This window comes from Tetrao urogallus (genome assembly GCF_951394365.1).
Source record: "Tetrao urogallus genome assembly, chromosome: 16".
Lineage (NCBI taxonomy): Eukaryota > Metazoa > Chordata > Aves > Galliformes > Phasianidae > Tetrao > Tetrao urogallus.
In genome coordinates, this window is record NC_136829.1 from 7,315,173 (window position 1) to 7,333,885 (window position 18,713).

Genomic DNA, 18,713 nt, shown 5'->3' on the forward strand with positions numbered 1-18,713 from the left:
TACTATTTAGAATATATAAAATATATTGGTTGGTGCTTGCCCATCAACTTTCACTTGCTTCTATGAAGACCTTTTGGCATTACTCCTTGAATACAAAGAAAACACCACGAATCTCATCTATTTTCCCTGTCAAAAGCTTTGTGTTTTCCCCGGAAAGAATGCAGAGCCTACTTGAGGGTTAGGAAATGAAAAGTGCAAATAGATGCACTGCCATCATCATTATCATCATCGTTATACACAAAACAAAAAACCATGTAAGGATGCATACTTTTTACTCATCAGACATTATTTAGCGACACGGGTTTAAACATACAGTCTTAACACAATTTGTTCTTTCTTTCACTGCCTCTCCCAAACACAGTGATGGTTCATCTGGAAACAAGGTGGCCTAGGGGCAGCTCTGTCAGCTGGCATGCACAGTACCCAGGATTTATTCCCACACTGAGCCTCTGGATGCTTGGCTTGGCTGGAGTGAGGGAAAATGAAATGTTTTAACTAAGTTAAAGCAGCAAGAGAGATTCTAGGCTTGTTTGGCTGATTTCTATCTGACTATGTTTTAGGATCCAAAGGGACCCCATGAAGTGCCCTCTACAGAGGCAATCAGAACGTAAGTTGGTTGAAAACACCACTGTGTGTGTTTCTATTGGATACAATGCTGTTTTGGGGGTATTCTTTCTGGGGCTGAAAATGTTTTAATATATTCATCCTGCACTAATGCCAAAGTCTGATACGAGACTTTTAAACTACATATTTTATACAAGTAATCAGTACAATTCTTCACTGCAGAAGGTGGGTGTATTGATCAGTACAGACAGAATTTCACAGAACCATCAACATTTTCTAGCATGACTGTAGACTTACATAGGGAAAAAGATAAAAAATTGCTACTTCCTCTTTTTAGGAATAGAATTGGATTTGGCTTGTTATTTCAGTGCAAAAGAGATATTTCTAGATTAAAAGCTGGACGCAGTGTGTATGTCATACTCTGCTATCCACACACACAGAAATATCTATTGTCAGTCCTGACTCCTTTGCAGTGTTAAGTCATGGAACTCAAAAGTTTGGCTAGGGGCAAAAGGTTACAAAATGCATTCCAGTATCTTTAAAGCCTCCCTTAAACAAAGTGTTTAAGTTTTATCTGTTTATTTGGTTCCTTGGGAATGTTTTAGATTGTGATATAAATGGCTCCTTTAGCTGTCCTTTTGGAATTAGGATGAGCCACTTAACTCAAAAGGCTTGGAAGAAATTATGATAAAACATGTCACGATGGCAGTGGTAAGCTCTCAGAAAAGTAGAGATTGCCTTTACTATCTTAATTCACTCCATCACATTATGATACAGCTTTGATTAAAAACCCCATATTTTACTTCTTGTTTTGGATGTGTCTTAATCAAAGCCAGAGGGGAGAGCACCCAATGAACAAGAAACTCTCAGATTTTGCTTTCAAACCCTTTGTTCAATTTTCATTCTCCTGACGATATCTGAACTCACTGTTATGAGCAGCAGCGCATGCAGGCCTTGGGCAGTGCGCCAGGACAGCCTTGCTCACACCTCAGTCAAATACAACTTGACAATAACAACCAAGCATTACATGCAAGCCCACAGGCTTTTTTTTCTATAGCCCAAAGCTCAGGGAACGCAGCCCAAGGTGACTACCAAATGCAATGCAGACGTTGGCCAGCTCTGAAACCCGCCGCAAGACAAAAAAGGCAAGAGTGCTTCTTAGCGTGGTAGAGGTGATGGATTTTAATTGTTAAAAACCACAGAACTGCTTTATTGGCCTCTGCTTTTAGAGATGACTAAAACACATTTCCTTTATGTTATGTTTCTGTAGAGCCAAAAATGTGAGTAAATGAATGACTGCATTAATGGAAAACGTTCTGGTACGAAGTTTCATCCTTCAAACCTGGCAGACGGACCCGTGGGGCGGCGGAAGGCACCGGACAGCTGCTAGACCGAAGGGGATTGAACGCAGCGGAGAGACAACACGCATAACCCTATTAAGGGCGGTGCGGCGTTGCCAGCAGAGCGCTCAAAACTCGCCTGCTGTTATCGGTCGAAACACAGCAGGTAGGGTCGTTCAGCGAAACCAAAACCAGCCTTTTTTTCTTTCTGATCAAGCTCTCAAACCGAACCGCTCGTCCCACCGTGCGACGTCGCCGGACAGCGAGCCGCGACGGGCTCAGCGCGGTTCGGCCCAGGGCGGTCGCGGCGCCGCAGCCCCCTCCGCCGGGCGGGGCGGGGCCCTCCGTGAGTCACGTGCCGTGGGGAGGGGGCGGAGCCTCGAAGCTGCGCGCACCTGCGGCGGCCTCCGCCTTTGTGCAGTGCAGGTGCGGCGCCCTCACACCCCCCCCCCCCGCCGTGACGTCACGCGGCCGCTCGCGGGGCACCATGGGAGAATCCCGATGTTTTCCGACGGATGCGCTCAGCGGCGCGGCGGCTTGAGGCGGCTCCGGGAGCGACGCGCGGGGGGCGGCGGGGATCCGGGCGGACGGACGGCTCGCGTCCCGGCTCTTGCCCGGCCCCGCGGGAGGCATGGCGCACCCGCCCCTCCCTGAGGCGTCCTCGGCCGTCCCCTGAGCTCCCCGGTGCCGGGCCCCGCCGCAGCTTGCCGACGGCGCCGGGAAGATGCTGCCGCGGCTGGCGCTGCCCGGCTGACGCCCCGCCGCCGCCGCGCCCCCGTCCCCATTGTCCCCCGGCGGCCGCCGGCTCCATGAGCGCCTCCTCCCGCCCCCGCCTCTGAGCCTCCCGCCCGCCGCCTCATGGCTGCATCGGAAGAAGGGCCCGGTTGCTTTCTCCCGCGAGGCAGATCGCAGAGTGACCCCAGCATCCTCACCGAGCCCGCGGGCCCCGGGGCCGGGGAGCACGCAGGTAAAGGCCCCGCGCTCCGAGCAGCGCCGGGGGGCGCGTCGCGATCCGCCGCCGCTTTGCAGCCCGCTGAGATGCAAGCAGGCGCTCGCTGCAGCGGGCACCGGCGCCGGCGGAGCCCTGAGCCCTGCGCTCGCAGCTCCCGCCCGAGTGCTGCCGGGGCTCCGCGGGGAGCGCCGCACCTGGGCTGCCCTGAGAGCGTGGGGGTCGGGGCTTCCAGCGTAGAAGGGAGTGGGCTGTTTGCGTGGCATCACCATGGAGACGAGAGGCAGCAGGGTCGTAATTAAGCGCTTTCTCCCCTCAAGAAGGTAATTCTCACTTCATGGGGAGCAGTGTAATCTTCTTACGAAGTGTGGCCACAGAGGGTGGTGCCGGCTGAATTACCGGCATATAATATTCTGATTAAATTGGGGCTTTTTCTCCCCTTTAACACTGGCTAATGATGTTTTCAGCTCAACTTCACTTCGAGGAATAATTCTGATTGTCTGTTAGGGTGGTGAGTCAGTAATTGCAGATGTCAGCACCTGAGCAATGACGACCCCTTTAGAGGAAAAAGAAACAATTAACTGCATTGCTTTAATGTGGTGTGATTGCAAAGGAAGACCCAGCAATAAGCTAGGAGCAAAGGCAAAGAGCCAGTTTACTCTGGGTTTATATAAGTAGACAATCACGCAAGCCCTGTAAGAGAAAAAGAGTAATCAAAATAGCACAAGACAATGAATGGAGCATTGATACTCCCTGCTGAATGCTGAATTCTAAACCCAGAAATAGGTCTGGGTCAGGCACTGTCAGCCTGAAAGAGGTAGTGCAAAACTGCATTTAGGGACTGAACTCCAGGTCTGGTTTATTTCAGATTACTGTGTGAATAAAATGATTCAGTCTGTTTTTGATACACCTGCCACACTGTTCCCTTCTGATCCAAAGTGTGTGTTAATACTTGTCACTATTTTAAGTTTTCTCAATTATTTGTTTTTTTTTTTTTTTTTTTTTTTTAAAATCAAGCAATTCTGAGCACCTTGGTCTAGAATTAAATACAAATTAAATTAAGCGAAACAATAGATGATTTGTCTCTAATGCCCAACAGTTCCAATACCGTAAGTAAAGGGAACAAAGGACTCTAACATGAACTGCTCCACTCACTCCCAAAGGGGCAATCTTGACTGAAAGGAATGTATGTTTCTGCCATTTGATTTCTGAAAGCAGAAGTGACTAATGAAAGGATTATATATTCAATCTCACTTTTAATTCCCCTATGGTGTTTTCTGCTAGACCTTGGACCTTTGTGAAATATGCAACAAAGAAAGTATACAACATGTCTGACACATAGACAAAGATATTTATATTTTACTTTTTTTTTTTTTTTTTTTTTTTTTTTTGTGAGGAGAAAGAATTATCAATACTAAGTAGCATTTTTCGCCCCCTAAAACAGACTTTATCTGGTAGGACAGTGTCCCACTGCATGGCAGAAGCTATAGTAATATGCAAGAAAGGATGTCTTTTAAGGTATTGTGATAGACATGCAATATGTGGAAAGAAACAAAAGGTGCTAAATACATATGGGTTTAGTTTAGGCGGGCAAAAATAATGAGCGATAGAGCTAGATGTTCAGTAAGCTTTTTCAGGTATTCTATATACTGCTTAAGTTTGTTTATCAGTTAGTATTGAGCATCTGCATGTTCCCACCTGATAATAAAACAAATTAATTAAATATTTTACTCTTATTTTAAAGAATCACTCAAAAACCTGAAATATAACTGTAAGAATTATATATGCTAAACCATACAACATTTTTTATCTTACAATGTTATTCTGAAAAATTTTGCCGTTCTCATTGTGTGGTCAGCATAAACGTCTATGGACTCTTAAGTTAAAAGACTTAAGTAAAATGCATTAGGAGTGCTGAATGTTACCAAGTTTGTGTTTACATCCCAGTCCTGCTCACAGACTCGCCTGTTAGAGAAGCACAAACATGTAGGATTCTTTGTTCATTTTAAGAAATTAAATGTATGAGTTAAATGCATGTTTAAATTATGCAGGCAAATAAGCCAATAGCAAAATAAAGGTATGACTGAAGGATCCTTACAGAAACATTCCTACTTTTGTATGGCATTTGAATAAGGTATTTCTGCTGGAGGTTAAGTCTCCTTTTGCAACATTTTCCTGAAAGCATGATGTGGTGGGATTATTCTGCACCAATTCATTTCACTATGTCTACTGCAGGAAAGGATATCAAGGTAGATAATACAGTGGTAGATGAAGTCTGCCTATTTTATAAAGATTTTCCTGGTGTTCGTATAATTTGTACTCCTCTTCTTGACCAGTATTAATTATTATTTTAGCCAAGCTTTGTCCAGGAGATTTCAGTGATGCTAGACTGCTGAGAATGTAGAGGTGCCAGTAGGCATTTCATGTATTTTCCTAAGAAAACTCTGATGCAGTGTTTTATTTTTCCTCTCTCTTGAAACATCACCTTCACAGTTGATCGTGTGTACACAGCATGGTTGCAAGACTGGCTGTCCTGTGAGTTCAAGATTCTTTATCACTGGACCACGTAATCTCTTTTCAGGTGATACTGGGTAATGTAAACATCAGGCTCAAGGACTGAAGACAGCAGGTGTTAGTTCACCTTCCTGCTGTCATCTGGTTAGCTGTTGTATGCAATTTTCTGATGAACTGTTGGTTGAGATCAAATCTCAAAGGGAATTTCCCACGCGAGAAACAAACACTTAAGTTTGTTGGTTGATCTGTTTCTTTAAAGAGGACTCTGCTTCCAGTGACACATGAAATAACTAAGTAGCTGACTGGTTCCAATAGCCTGAGACATTAGAAGATGTGAGAAGTTCTGGACACTCAAAATCCTGGCTGCTGTCAGCTGAAGTTGCAATTACTCCAAGCATCAAATAATTGAGGCTTCACAATAAAGATTATTATCTATTGTGTTTTTCTTCACAAAGCACTCACTGAAGAAATGAGAAACTATTCCATAAGCTTGATTTACTGGAAGAGATGTAATCTTTACAGACCACAGTGAATTTCTTAACATGAAAAAAATGACCTTTAAAAAACTAGCACATTACTGGCATTTTATTAAATGTTCCTGTAGTAATTAAGATAAACAAGGCTTTCAGTGAACCTGACTAGAGACAGGTAGCAGCTACTTAATCTAAAGCAAAGATACAAATTTAGATCCTTCGTTTAGGTCCTATGTTAATGAAACAGCAGCTCCTCACAGTGATCAACTAAGATGCCACAATTGCAGCCTGAGAAGAAAATATGGAGCTAGTTATCTGCTGCAAGCTTCAGTGACAAATAGATAACTTCCTCCAGTATTTACACAGTGCATATTGTTCCTGTTCTTTGCGTAGGGAATAGTAGAAAGATAGGAAGGAATTAACGTTTCTTCCCTTTAATCAAGTCAGTTATTTCCTCAAGCAGTGTTAGATCTCACTGACAGCTATTTTCACGTGATTTCTAGAACTCTGGTTGGAGAAGACTGACTGAGAAGCCTTCTCCATCACTGTGCTAAGCTGTGGTGATTGTCAACATCTGGCAAGTTAAAGCTGCTTCAGAATACTCCATGTTGCTCCATGGTCAGCAGCACAGGGCACTGAATCAAGGAGAGAAAATGGGATAATTCATAATCCTTCATCACTGTTCTTAATTCGCAAAATTCAAAAGTATTACAGGAAGAAGCATTTTTGTATGTTTATATTTTGTATTATATTTTTAAGAGACAGGTACTATAGGGATATAAGCCACCAAAGTGATGCCGAGGGAAAGTTACAAGGCTATAAAACATCGAGTATAGGAATACTCTATACTTTTATTTTCTAGTTTTTCCTCTTTTTTTTTTTTTCCTTCCTAAATCTGTAAGCTAGCCTGGATAAACTGTAATTCCCTCCACGTGCCTAACAGAGACCTATTAGGGTTATTTTATGCTGATGAAGATTTTCATTAGTGCTAATTACTGACATATTTATTGCTTCAAGAAGTTCTCTGGGTTTGAGTCTTGCACATAGCACTAGGGACTTGTTAGCCATTGCAATGTCATGCTTTCCCTCCTTAGCCATCAGGACGAAACACTAGCAAACTACCTGATGATGGGAGTTGATGGCAGGGAAGGTTCAAACACTCAAACATATTAAAAGTAAAGTAGGTTTGTGCTGTGGATATTTGTAAGAAACAAATGAAAGGCAAAGAGAAACGGGTACAACTGGACTGCAGATACAAATTAGTGACAGCTTTCTAAATCTGCTCCAGTGACCTTTGCTGTAAAACTACTCATTCCAGGCCCATAATTCAGAAAAACCTGTAATTGTCCATAAGTTAAAACATGTACTTAAGACTCTAGAAAATTGATAGTGGAGTGAATGTCAGGACAAAAGAAAAAAAAGAAAGATGCTGTTGATGCCCTGCCTGTTAGCCTGCTGGTGCTGTCATCATTCTGCAGTCTTTCAGATCACTGCAACTTAAATCAGGGATTTGCAGTCTTATCCATGATGTACTTCATTGATTTGATGCTAGTGCTTGAGCCAGCCTACCTACGAAAATATTCATAGGTTTCTTCTACCAGAAAGACTTCGGTCTCTATTTCATTTTCCTGTATCAAGTTGTCTGTTTTGTTAATAGAATTTGTTTGCCCTGAATGGTATTTCTTCTTTAAAAAAAAAAAAAAAAAAAAAAAAAAAGTGTGCCAAGTCTCCTACATCCTTTCCCAATAGTACGAATTTATGACCAAAATTCAGCTAGGAAATGGTTTTAACTTCACCATAACTTCACCATATTTTTCATGTGTATGAAGTTTTGTGATATTTTAAGTTCTTTTACTCAAAGTCAGCAAGTATCTGATCTAACTCAGACCAAGGGCTCCCAGCTGAAGCTTACTGTTCCACATATATTTAGTTTCTCATATGATACCATAGGGACTCTACTGAGGAACACACAGTTGAGACTAGAAATGTGCAGATATTAATTCACATTCCAACTTAATATCCTATTTCTATTGAAATCCAAACTTCAGTCTTGTACTGCTCCCCAAGGCGTTTGTTATTTGTGGAATGTCCAGTTCCTAACATAGCACCATAAGAATCACCACAATATCACCAAGTAGTGCAATGCTACGTAACAAAGGGGTTGTTGTGCTTTTCGGAAGCTCTGTTTCTTTCTCATCAGTTCTCCAGTTTCTTGCTACCTGATCTATGTGCACCCACGGTCCTGTCATGCAGGGAAGCACAGAACTCCCTTCATCTGTCCTGCAGTGGAACATCTCTTCCTGCCTCAGAGACTTTCCTCCCTGGTGCATGACTTGTCTGTGGCAGCTCTTCACCAGCACTTTCCAGGAGGGGAGAGTAATCCCCCCATTTCTGGAGAGGAGAATGGACACGGGGTGCTTACACAAGTCCCACACATGGGACTTAGGCACAAACTGCAGTAGAACATATCCAGTAATTTTGGTATGGCACATGTCTGGATTCATGACAACAGTGTGGTGTCATTGTGCTGCAGATCACTGAACAAGATGAATGCTTAATACAGACTACCTCGTGCTGGTTGCCTGGATATTTTACTTAATGAAACTGTAAATACTTTTTACAGTTTATTTTTTTTAGGATTCAAGACAGAGATAGGGATATGATGTCTTAATGCTAAGATTTGTAGCAGTGAAATGAATTCTGTTAATATGCTGTTCATGTTTGGGATTGTTTGTAGGCTTTGCCAAGACCTGACCATTACTTCTGCTAGGTGTATTTAGACATATATTAGACTTCCATAAATGAACTACAGACCTGTAATGAGGAAAAAAAGCATTTTACAGTTTTGTTTCTCCTAAAACCCAAGTTGGCAGGTAGTTTGAATGTTGCTGAAAATATATTTAAACCCTTTTGACCAACAGGTAGAAGTACTCATTACACAGCATCATAACAGTCTGAATTCACAACATGTCAACATATGGGAAGTACTTGCTGGTGTTTTTTTTCCTTCCCCTCCCCCCACATCTATAAACACTCCAGAATCCTTGAAAAATAACAGAGTCCTGTTTTCCTCCCATCATTACAATCACATGTGAGATTCAGTTCAATCAATCACCACTTTGAAAGGTGCAAGCGTAAGTGATTGTCACACAGCTGAAACCTGCACTCTTCTCCCACATTGCAGACCCTGTGTGCTGTGCTCTGCTGCTCCAGATGCCTGCTCTGCCTCCCATTCTCAGTGCTGCTAGCAAATTCCTTGGCATACATAAAAGATTGGGTCTAAACTTGAGCATGAGAGTTAGAGTACTATTCTAACTGCATATCCTTGAAAACCTTATTCACTAGTTATCTGATCTAGAAGGTTCTTACATCTTTTGTTTCCCTTGTTGAATCAGAATTAAGTTTGTTAGTTCTAGCGTGTTTTAAATATTGTCTTCTCTAGTTCCTGGGAATCCTCTGCCATGCACCTGAAGGAACCTAGTTCAACAAACACAATTTCTTCACAATTATGTTTGGTTTCAGCAACTGTGACGTTACTCTGGCATTACAAACAGCGGGGATGAGGTTGTACAGTATGCAAACAATGTTCTTCGTTCTTTTTCCTTGTTGTTCTTTTTTCCTTATTGCTATTCTACAGTGATATTAAATAATGCATTTGCATCTAATTGAAGAAATTCTTAGGTCCTAAAGATACAACCATCAAAGCAAGCTGTCTGACTGAAAAAGGGCTTCTTTACAGTTGCAGTATCTCATACAACACGCAGAAGTATTACAGGTCTCTTCTATACTCAATACAAAGGGCATTTCTGTTTCTCTCCTTACCTCTTCAGATGTTTCTTATGTATCATAAAAGAGCTGTCAGAGATTACAAAAAAAAGATTCAGGCTCAGATTCTCCAGCATAGATTTCTAGTCTGAGTAATACCTATGGGTCATAACTGACATAATGCTCTATTGTGCCAGTTGCTGTGCAGCATATAAAGAGAAACTGTTCTGACTTTAACTAGCTTTTTCTAATTTGGAAAAGACATAAAGCAGCAGAATAAAACAAGAGGTTCTCATTTTTTTTTTTTTTTTTTTTCCACATGGTGAATTGAGATTAATTTCCTTCTCTGAGTTTTTATAGCAAGCCGGTGACACCACTGGAAGTTGACTCTGGATTTTGTAAGGCCCAGTTCTCATTGTAATATTGATTTTTTTTTAAAAATAATTTATTTAATGTATCTGCCAGTTTCTTGTTCCCTAGCTTCATGTCATAACAATAGAAAACAGCTTATGCACGGGACACAGGCAAGTCTGATCTCTGACTTTGAGAATTAGCACAAGGATTTCTATTTGTTAAAAGCCTTTGCTAATTGAGTCTTTATGCTGAAAGCTGTTTCATTTAATAGAAGAACAAAAGGAAGCCATGGGCTTTTTGATGAAAGATGGAAAGGGATTTTTAATCTTTTTTTTTTAATGCTTTTCCTTCCCCTCTGCAATTAATCTACCTTCTAAAACCCTTTTTTCATAGCAAGCAGAGGTTGCTGGGAACTTGACAGAGAACTGAAGTCATAAAATATCTATTTGTCCATTATTCCCTTCCTCCCTCCTGCCTCTTTATGGCATTTTAAAACCACATTTGTGGCTTTGCATTTTAAAATTTAATAGCTAGAATTAATTACTCTAGGTTTTCTAGGCAGGTTAGATCTGTAAATACTAAAGACCAAGTAAAGCTAAATATGATACTTTTGTTTTGCTTCCAAATGTAGCTAGAGTTCATATGCTAATACAATGGATTCTTTGTGCCTTCAAATCCCATACCTTTGTTTCAAATTCAAGTTGATTTATGGTATGATGTACACCCAATTTATACATGCCCCAGAGAGCAAATCATATAACTGCTTGAAGCAGGTCAATAGCTTCATGATTGAGTTGGCATAAATATTTCAGTAAGATGATCTTAATCAAAGAGTATCTTGCTTCCAGTAGCAATCCTGTAATCACACATGGTTCATGCATGCAAACCTCTGATTTAAAAGAAGTCAAGTTCTTATTCATAAAGCACTTCATGGTGTATATAATGAAGAGAGAGCTCGTGTTCACTTATATTTTAACACCCTCAAATCTCATTCCATTGCAATAACCATCAGCTGGACTTAGGTCACTGCACTGCATCAAGCCAGTGAAGTCTTCAACCTTTTCTGAGGGCTGCTACATCCCTCAGGCCCTGCCATCTTCCCTCTGCCTTTGCTATATTGATCTGCAGTGATCTGTCGATGTGACGTCTGTCACATTTCATTCAGTTGCTCACAGAAGTCTTCATCTTAATCTATATGAGACATTTTAAGTTCTTATAAAAATATGAGGAATGCTCTTGTGGGTCACAACAGTGGTCCATCTGGTCTAGGAAAGTGTTCTTGACCATGCCAAGATGATGCTATTTAGGGAGAACATGCTTGCCTAGCTTTGAAATTAGATGCAGACTGGAAGCAAAGCAAGGGGTGGCTGAGTGAAGACACCTGAAGACAAAGTGTAATATTTAGTCAGTCTTCTGTATCTGAGCTCACGTAACATACATCAACGTTGATGCTTTGGGCAAGTTCATTCACCATCTAGAACCAGTCCTGCTTTCTTGGTGAAATTCAGACAAAATCTTAGTTGATGTCACTCTGGAAGAAAGCCTCTTGCTCCTCCAGGTACTTATCAATCTTTTTATCATGCATGATATGAATCTGTATAGAATATTTACATAGAGCAGAGCTTTCCAACAGAAAGAGTTTGCTCCAAGTCTACAGGGGAATCAAACTCTCCTCCCTATTTACCTGTCTTATCACATAAGAGAGATGATGAGATTGCTTTGCAATAAGTAAACACACCACATAAGAATACCTTAACCTGCAAAGGTAAAGTGTGCATGCTTATGTGTGACAGGCAGAGAAGGGGAGGTAAGGGACAGAAGCTGATGACAACAGGCTTAGGACTGGAGTCTGGAAAGTTTCTATCACAATATGTAGCATGACATCATTATTTCAGTTGGCCCTGAGAAATGTGATGTATGGAGCAGAGGAAGGAAATAATTAAGAGATATTTTTTCCTCAACCAGCATGTCATGGTCAGGTACACTGCTGAACAGTCAGCATTGTGATGACATGCCCCCTCCATTTTGAGCACGGCAGATAAATTGAAAGCTTTGAATCCTGACCATTCCTATTTGTTTCAGCAGCAGAGAGAAAGTGATGGTAGAAGCTTGAAAAAAAGCAGTCAGTTAAGTGTGCCTAAGTCACTGCTAAAGTGGGGCAGGAATGGGGGGCATTTCAGGGATGTTTGTGGAAGTGGGGAGCAAAGCTGAACAGACTTTTAATGGCAGGCCTTGGGAATCCAAGTTCTTGGGATTGTTTCACAAATTTAGGCCTGCAAGCTAAACTTATCTTCAGCTACTGAAATCCTCTGCCTAATTGGATTGCTCAGAATGCATGATAATGTACGTAAGCTTGACTTAATTGGGTTTCTCTGAAGTTACAGGCAGGACTTCTATAATTATGTGAATTCTGCATTTATAGTGATGGAATAAAATATTCTAAATATATATATATTTCCATTTTAGCAACTATGCGGTTTGGGGTAACAACTTTCTGGCATTGCAGAAACTTCAAGAAGAAAGGCATCCCATTCTCAATTGAATCATTTCAACTTCAGCTGAAGCGTTTACTTCTGTCACAGTTGCTCATTTGTTTTTCCTCTATTTTACAATATCTAGAAGTACAGAACAAATATTCAGAATACTATCTATGCAGAGAAAGCTCTAGAGAAGATGAAATAGAGCCTAGTATTCACTCCATACAAATTCTCCACTTGTAGACTATGAGCTTAAAATAACAAGTTTCTCATTTAACTCAAGAAAATTAATGCAAAAATTTAGATAAACTACTCATGTCGCTTCAGATTTCACATGTGAAATATTTCATTCTAGAGAGGAAGTCAGTCTGTAACATTGCCTTCTGCAAGTGAGGAACATAAGTGAACCTTCTGTCATCTGGGAATTTGCTATTATTTAGGAATGTGAAAGGTCCTGAAGAACTTACTATTTTATTGTAAACTACTGATATTAATTCAGAATTGATTAGTGTGATATAAAAAATTATATCCTCACTCTGCTAGATCTGCAATAGCAGCAAACATCAGCCATTGCCTGCAGCTAGTTTATTTGAACCCTTGCAATAGTGGTTAACTTAACAGCTGACATGATCCAGACACGTGTTTTCTGTAGGCAAACAGAGTACATGAATAACAGCTGTCAAGATAGATAGCAGACAGAATTCTTACTGTTACGGTATACATTTTGTGCTATAATTTGATCACAAAAGTAAATTGAAAGAAAGATCATTTCAATAAGTATTAAGTGGCCTTCAAAAAATCCAGAATATTGTGTGAATGAAAACATTTTAAAAGGGCCCTCAATGCTTAACAGAAATGCATCCTCATCTCTCTTCTCTATTCCAAGAAAGTATCTTTGAAGACTGACGCAGAAAAAATGACACTCCTCCTATCTTGTTGAAGCTTTCCTATGTTCTCTTATTCTCTCGTGAAAAGATAAAGCTTGTTGCAACTTTTCCTTCCTTTTCCATTTGCGTATTCTACAGTTTTTCCACTTTCTAGTCTGAGTTCATTTCATGAGCTAGCCTGAACAAACGCAGCAGCCCACTGCACCTCTTGAATTGCTCTTCTGCTAATAGTGTTCCTAACTTAACAGAGAACCCAACAAATACTACCTTTCTGTGCTTTCACCATTTTTAGTCTTCAGTTTGACCTTTGTCACAAACCCATTTGTTACTCATGACTAAAGCCTCTGCTCTCTAACAAGTGTCTGGCTGAAAACAATTTCCTTCAGGCACTTACAACGTCTCTCTTACATGAATGCTTTGGTGGTAAACAAAACTGATCTCACACCAAGGCCACTCCTCCCAGGTAATATTTAGCAGAGTGTAATAGTGTAACACAATGGAAAGCACAACAATGACAGCAGCATAGCAAAGCCCTAAGCTGCAGCAAGTGAGGAAAAGCTCAAATGCAACAACTGTAGACACAGAAACACCAGAAAGAATCTGCTTACCCTTGAAGGGCCTGAGGTACAATCTTGATCTCCAACAAGACACCCTTGCCCCCACTGCCAACATTTAAATGAGGTGTGGGAAGGGGTGGATCCTGGCACCAGCCCTTCTGATCACTCAGGTCCGTTGCATACAGCTGAACTCCCCTGGGTTGGCCCTGCCTTCCCACCAGGTGCTCCATCAGTGCTTCAGGCTGTGACTCAGCATTTCTGCTACACAGAGTCACTAGCATCCTGTACCATTAGCCGTATTCTTAGTTGAAAGTTGCCTTTAATCTCCAAAGTTACTGTGGACAATATGAGACTGAAAAAAACTTGTTTCTCAAAGAAGTAACTATGAGTAGAAAATAACAAGTTACTGAAAACAGCTTCTTCTGTTTCATTTATATATTCCTCATTCCTGCCTTATAACACTTACATCTAGGATGTGTTTAGGCTTTAGTCCAATACATCAAAGGCCTCTATTTCTTCAGCAACCTCTTCAAAGACCTCCAGAAAACTATGACCTGGGGCATTACAAATCTGTCGTATTCAGGAGATGCTGTTTTATATAATCAGCTCTCTTGCGTCCGTACCTGCAGAAAATTCATTCCGCTTCCCATCCTGGACTTTAATCTTTCTCTATTTCTCTGCCCATTGAGCATTTCAGAAGTATTTCTCAGTAACTCATTTTAAAAAAATACACACAAAAAGCTGCCAAGAGCTTATGCATTTTGAGGTCATAGATTCTTTGGCTGCTCTGATGAGATGATTTTGGAGAGTTAAGTTATTAAATATGTTCCTAGCAGCTAAGATGCTATCAAAATATCAGCAAAGTGAAATTAATTCTAAATTTTGGAATACATACATATAAGATAATGTTCTCACTCTATCCATAGGGACATATCTCTGATGAGTAGGTTATGCTTTTCTATATATGTACATTTCTTATCCTATTAAAGGAAATGGAGGCCTACCTCTAGTGGGTTTAATTAATTAGTATTTAACTCAAGAAATTCCCCTGCTATTTGCCATCAAAGCATTGCAGAAATGTTTTTCAGATCTTGTTAGATGATGTAAAATTGTCTGACAACAAGAACTAGTTTTGAACAGATTAATCTAAATACATGTATCCAAGTAGAAAAAAGCCAAACAAGGTACCCTAGATTTTCAAAGTTAACTTTCATTTTAGATAGTTTCTTGAAGAAAAAGGAGAACCTCAGGTGCTGCATCAAGTCTTTTTACAAACACTGATTTTTAAACACCAGAAAACTGTGTTGGTTTTTTTTCCTGCTCTGCTCTGTGCTAATGATATGATTTTTAGCCTGATAGTGCCTGTTAAAATGAAATTATACAGACTTAGAATTATCTCTTCTAACAGAAGGAGACAAGGCAAAACGTATCAGAGCCAACAGGAATGCATGCATTTTAAGGATTTTGTTGTTTTACAGATCATCATATTCTCATAATACAAGAGAGATTACGGAAATATGGCATAGTCTTATTTTGTTTGACATGGTAAAGAAAGAAAGATTTAAAGGATTAGTCTTGATGACTTAGCTCTTCCTTTGCAGTGTATTGTGATATAATAAGAAATAATGCAGTGCATATCCTGAATATAAAAGAGAGCCTCTGGTCAGAATCTCGTTAATGCCAGAAATGATTTAAAGCTAGCTAGCAGTCCCAGTTTTCTGTCCCAGAAATGACAACACAGGATGCGACACCTCTTATTCTAATACTACATAAGAGCATATCATGCATACAATTAAGATATCATTCAAGAAAACTAATTTCTTTGTATTCACTTTTCTTCAGTGAGGACAGTACCAGAAAGCAGGATTAGGTTTTAGGTGAAGCTTCTACTTTGACAAGAAATGGAACTACCTTCCTCCTTTTCCAAGTTCTTTTCTTTTTGAGAGGAATAGGCTAAAGACACAAAGTGGTAGAACTGTTTTTCACTCAAACAAGCTAAGAACCCAATTTACACATTCATTAGACATAAAGCTTCACTCACTGTGCTAACAAATCACCATAATGAAGTCTTTACACACCCACACACATTTATACACATGCTGTTGCTCAGCTTGCACCTGCAGTGCTGGTGAATGGACGTGTAATTGCATATTTACATTGTTGAAAGAACAGCTAGCTACTAGGCAAGGTTTATATAGCTACAGTAAGTAAAGCTTTTTTTTTTTGCAATCATTGACAACTTTTTGGAAGTTGCTTTATGGCATAAATCAAACTGTGCTGTTACACAACTCTGGAAGACCTTTCCAAAAAGCCTGTAACAACTCCATTAGGGTTGGCATTTAGTCATGAATGCACTGGGCAGCTGGTCCTGGGCTTCTGTCTCTTATGGAATCAGAGATATGGGAGCTAACAGCTCCTGATAAGCTGACAGCAAAGGGAAGTGCTAGAGAGCAGACGTTCAAAAACAGTCTTAGAGATAAAGGAATTTGTTTAGAAGGGGTAAAAAACTGCTACTAGAAGATTTTCCTGTATATAATAGCATATGCTAAAATCTTCAAAATTTGTCATCTTTGTGTTGCAAATAGCAATACTGCATTTTTTGCTTAGAGCTTTTCAGTCAGATATTGCACTAACAGGGTACCACAAATCAGCAACCCCATTCTCAGGGGGGCTGACATCATAGCACAGGTGGTCCAAACTTTAAAATCATGACTTTCATTGTGAAATTTTTAATTAGACCTTCTCAAAATCAACATCTTTATCCCTCATTTTGATGTAACGTACACCTGTGCAAAAAACCCATCTCACTGATAACCTGGATGTTTCGTATCGTCCTGAAATAGCACTGAGATTCCTGTATAGGTATTCCACCCATACAGCAAACCTGATGACTGACCCAGTGCTCCAGCTTTTATCTTGTCATTTGGATAGCTTTCAGGAGGTATGACTTCAAAGCACTGACTTCAAAATAGTGTGTGTGGAGTGGTTTTAAGTAGCTGCTTCATTTCATTATTCTTCTGCTCAGAACTCACTCTGCCTTCCGAGATGTGAAGAAGGCTTCATCTATTCCACTGCCATCTAAGTATATTTGAGGTGGCAAGTGTGTTATTTAGGATTATTTCTCATGACAGGTGGGTTATTTACAGCAATTGTTTCCCAAAGATATACATATAATCATTTTCATAAAGTGGCAGCAGCTCTGGAATCACAAATATTACAGTGCATTTGTTTGGCCTTACTCATTATCGTGCAAATCAACAAATTCAAAGTGACGTTTGTATACATATATGTGTGTGTATTTATATATATAACAAAACAGCCAACGTTTGAAGTGGCAAATAACCCATCCTGATGATGTGACTAAGCCTCATGGGATGGACAATTTCACTGCTATTGCATGTGGAATTCTTATTCTGTAAACAGCAGAATTTCAGTCCTTCTGGGAATACTGCAGCTACTTCAAGCACACATACAGTTTGCAGTTTGTTAGTCCATTATATACACTTTGTTTACTAAACAACAAGAGATTTGATGAAATGATCAGGGGACAGAAGTAGAATTTTTCAGCTATTCATAATTTTGTGGCTGATTTAACCATTCCCTAGAATTGTAATGCAGAACAAGTAATTGCACATGTTAATGGCAATTACAATAACTAACAGGCATACTTGAGTGGTTTGCATATGCACTCATGAGATTTCTGTGCATACAAATGATTTGTATATTTCAGCATTTAATTTCACACATTTTCTTCACTATATGCATAAGAACTCCCTTCATACATACTTGCCATGACCATGTAATTTTTGTGCAATATTTTATACTGAACTTTCAAAACCTTTAAGCGCACCATCACGTAGCTCCAACCAAGTTATTGTATTTGTAACTGACTATTTGACTGTTTAAACAGGTTGGGGAATAGGGCTTTTATTTAATCAAAGGCTGATTCTTAATGTATTTGATTAGTTTAGGGTTGTCACATTTACTAGAAATATAGAAAATTTAGAAAGTGAATGTTGAAAAATCCCATTATCTGTCGTTGTGGTCCTTCTTGAGAAACTACCTGTGGAAGATCCTACTTCCTATGCAGTCAATAGCACAGAGGTCAGAATTTGACCACATTGCTTTTTCTCCCTCAAGGGTAAAAAAAAACCTTGAGGGAGAAAAAGCAATGTGGTCAAATTCTGACCTCTGTGCTACTGACTGCGCTTGTTTGTTTGTTTGTTTGTTTGTTTGTTTAATTATTATTATTTTTAACTTTTTCAATTTTCCTTTGTTAGTTTTATTTTGTTATTGTTTTTAAGCGTTGGTAAGTCAAACTACTGGACTATTACTCCATATCCCTGTTCTTTACACTCTGTTTTCAGTTTCCAAGCAGTCACTTTGCTTTCTCTTTGCCACAATGGCTTTAAGCATGGCTAACTCTCTGGATCTGAGTGGTTAAAAAAGGTTATCCTACAGTGATTCAAACAGGGAGTGTTTCCTTGGAGCTGCATACCCCTAGGGTGTGATCACCTTCATAGAGCAGAAGAAGAAGACAGATTTTTCTCATGCCCATTTACAAAGGGCTACATTTTAATTTGAGTATCACTCAGCTTGTCCAAAAGAACCACAAACTCAGGAGCTGTCATCAGGGATATCTACTTTGAGTTTTGGTTTCTTCACGTTTAAGACGTGTCAGTTCCCTTCCAGAATAAATCAGGTAGTTCTTCCAAGAGATCACAGCAGACATGAATGTTTTATAGGGCAAGGAAATCTTACCAAACATGTATTTTTTTTTTTTATGCTTTTACTTTTGGAAAATTCTGATGAGATTAGCCTTGAAATATCCAC

The 18,713-nt window shown here is 40.0% G+C and overlaps 1 protein-coding gene across 1 annotated transcript in view; it reads left to right on the plus strand.

Annotated features, from left to right (window-relative positions):
- Positions 1-2,762: 2,762 nt before the first annotated feature.
- The window catches only part of PHACTR3 (phosphatase and actin regulator 3), a gene marked incomplete at both ends in the record, with an annotated part of 93,687 nt that continues 77,736 nt past the window's right edge, over positions 2,763-18,713 (plus strand). The window contains one exon of the mRNA XM_079543206.1: positions 2,763-2,871. Coding sequence (XP_079399332.1) covers positions 2,763-2,871 — 109 coding nt within the window. The remainder of the gene's footprint in view (positions 2,872-18,713) is intronic.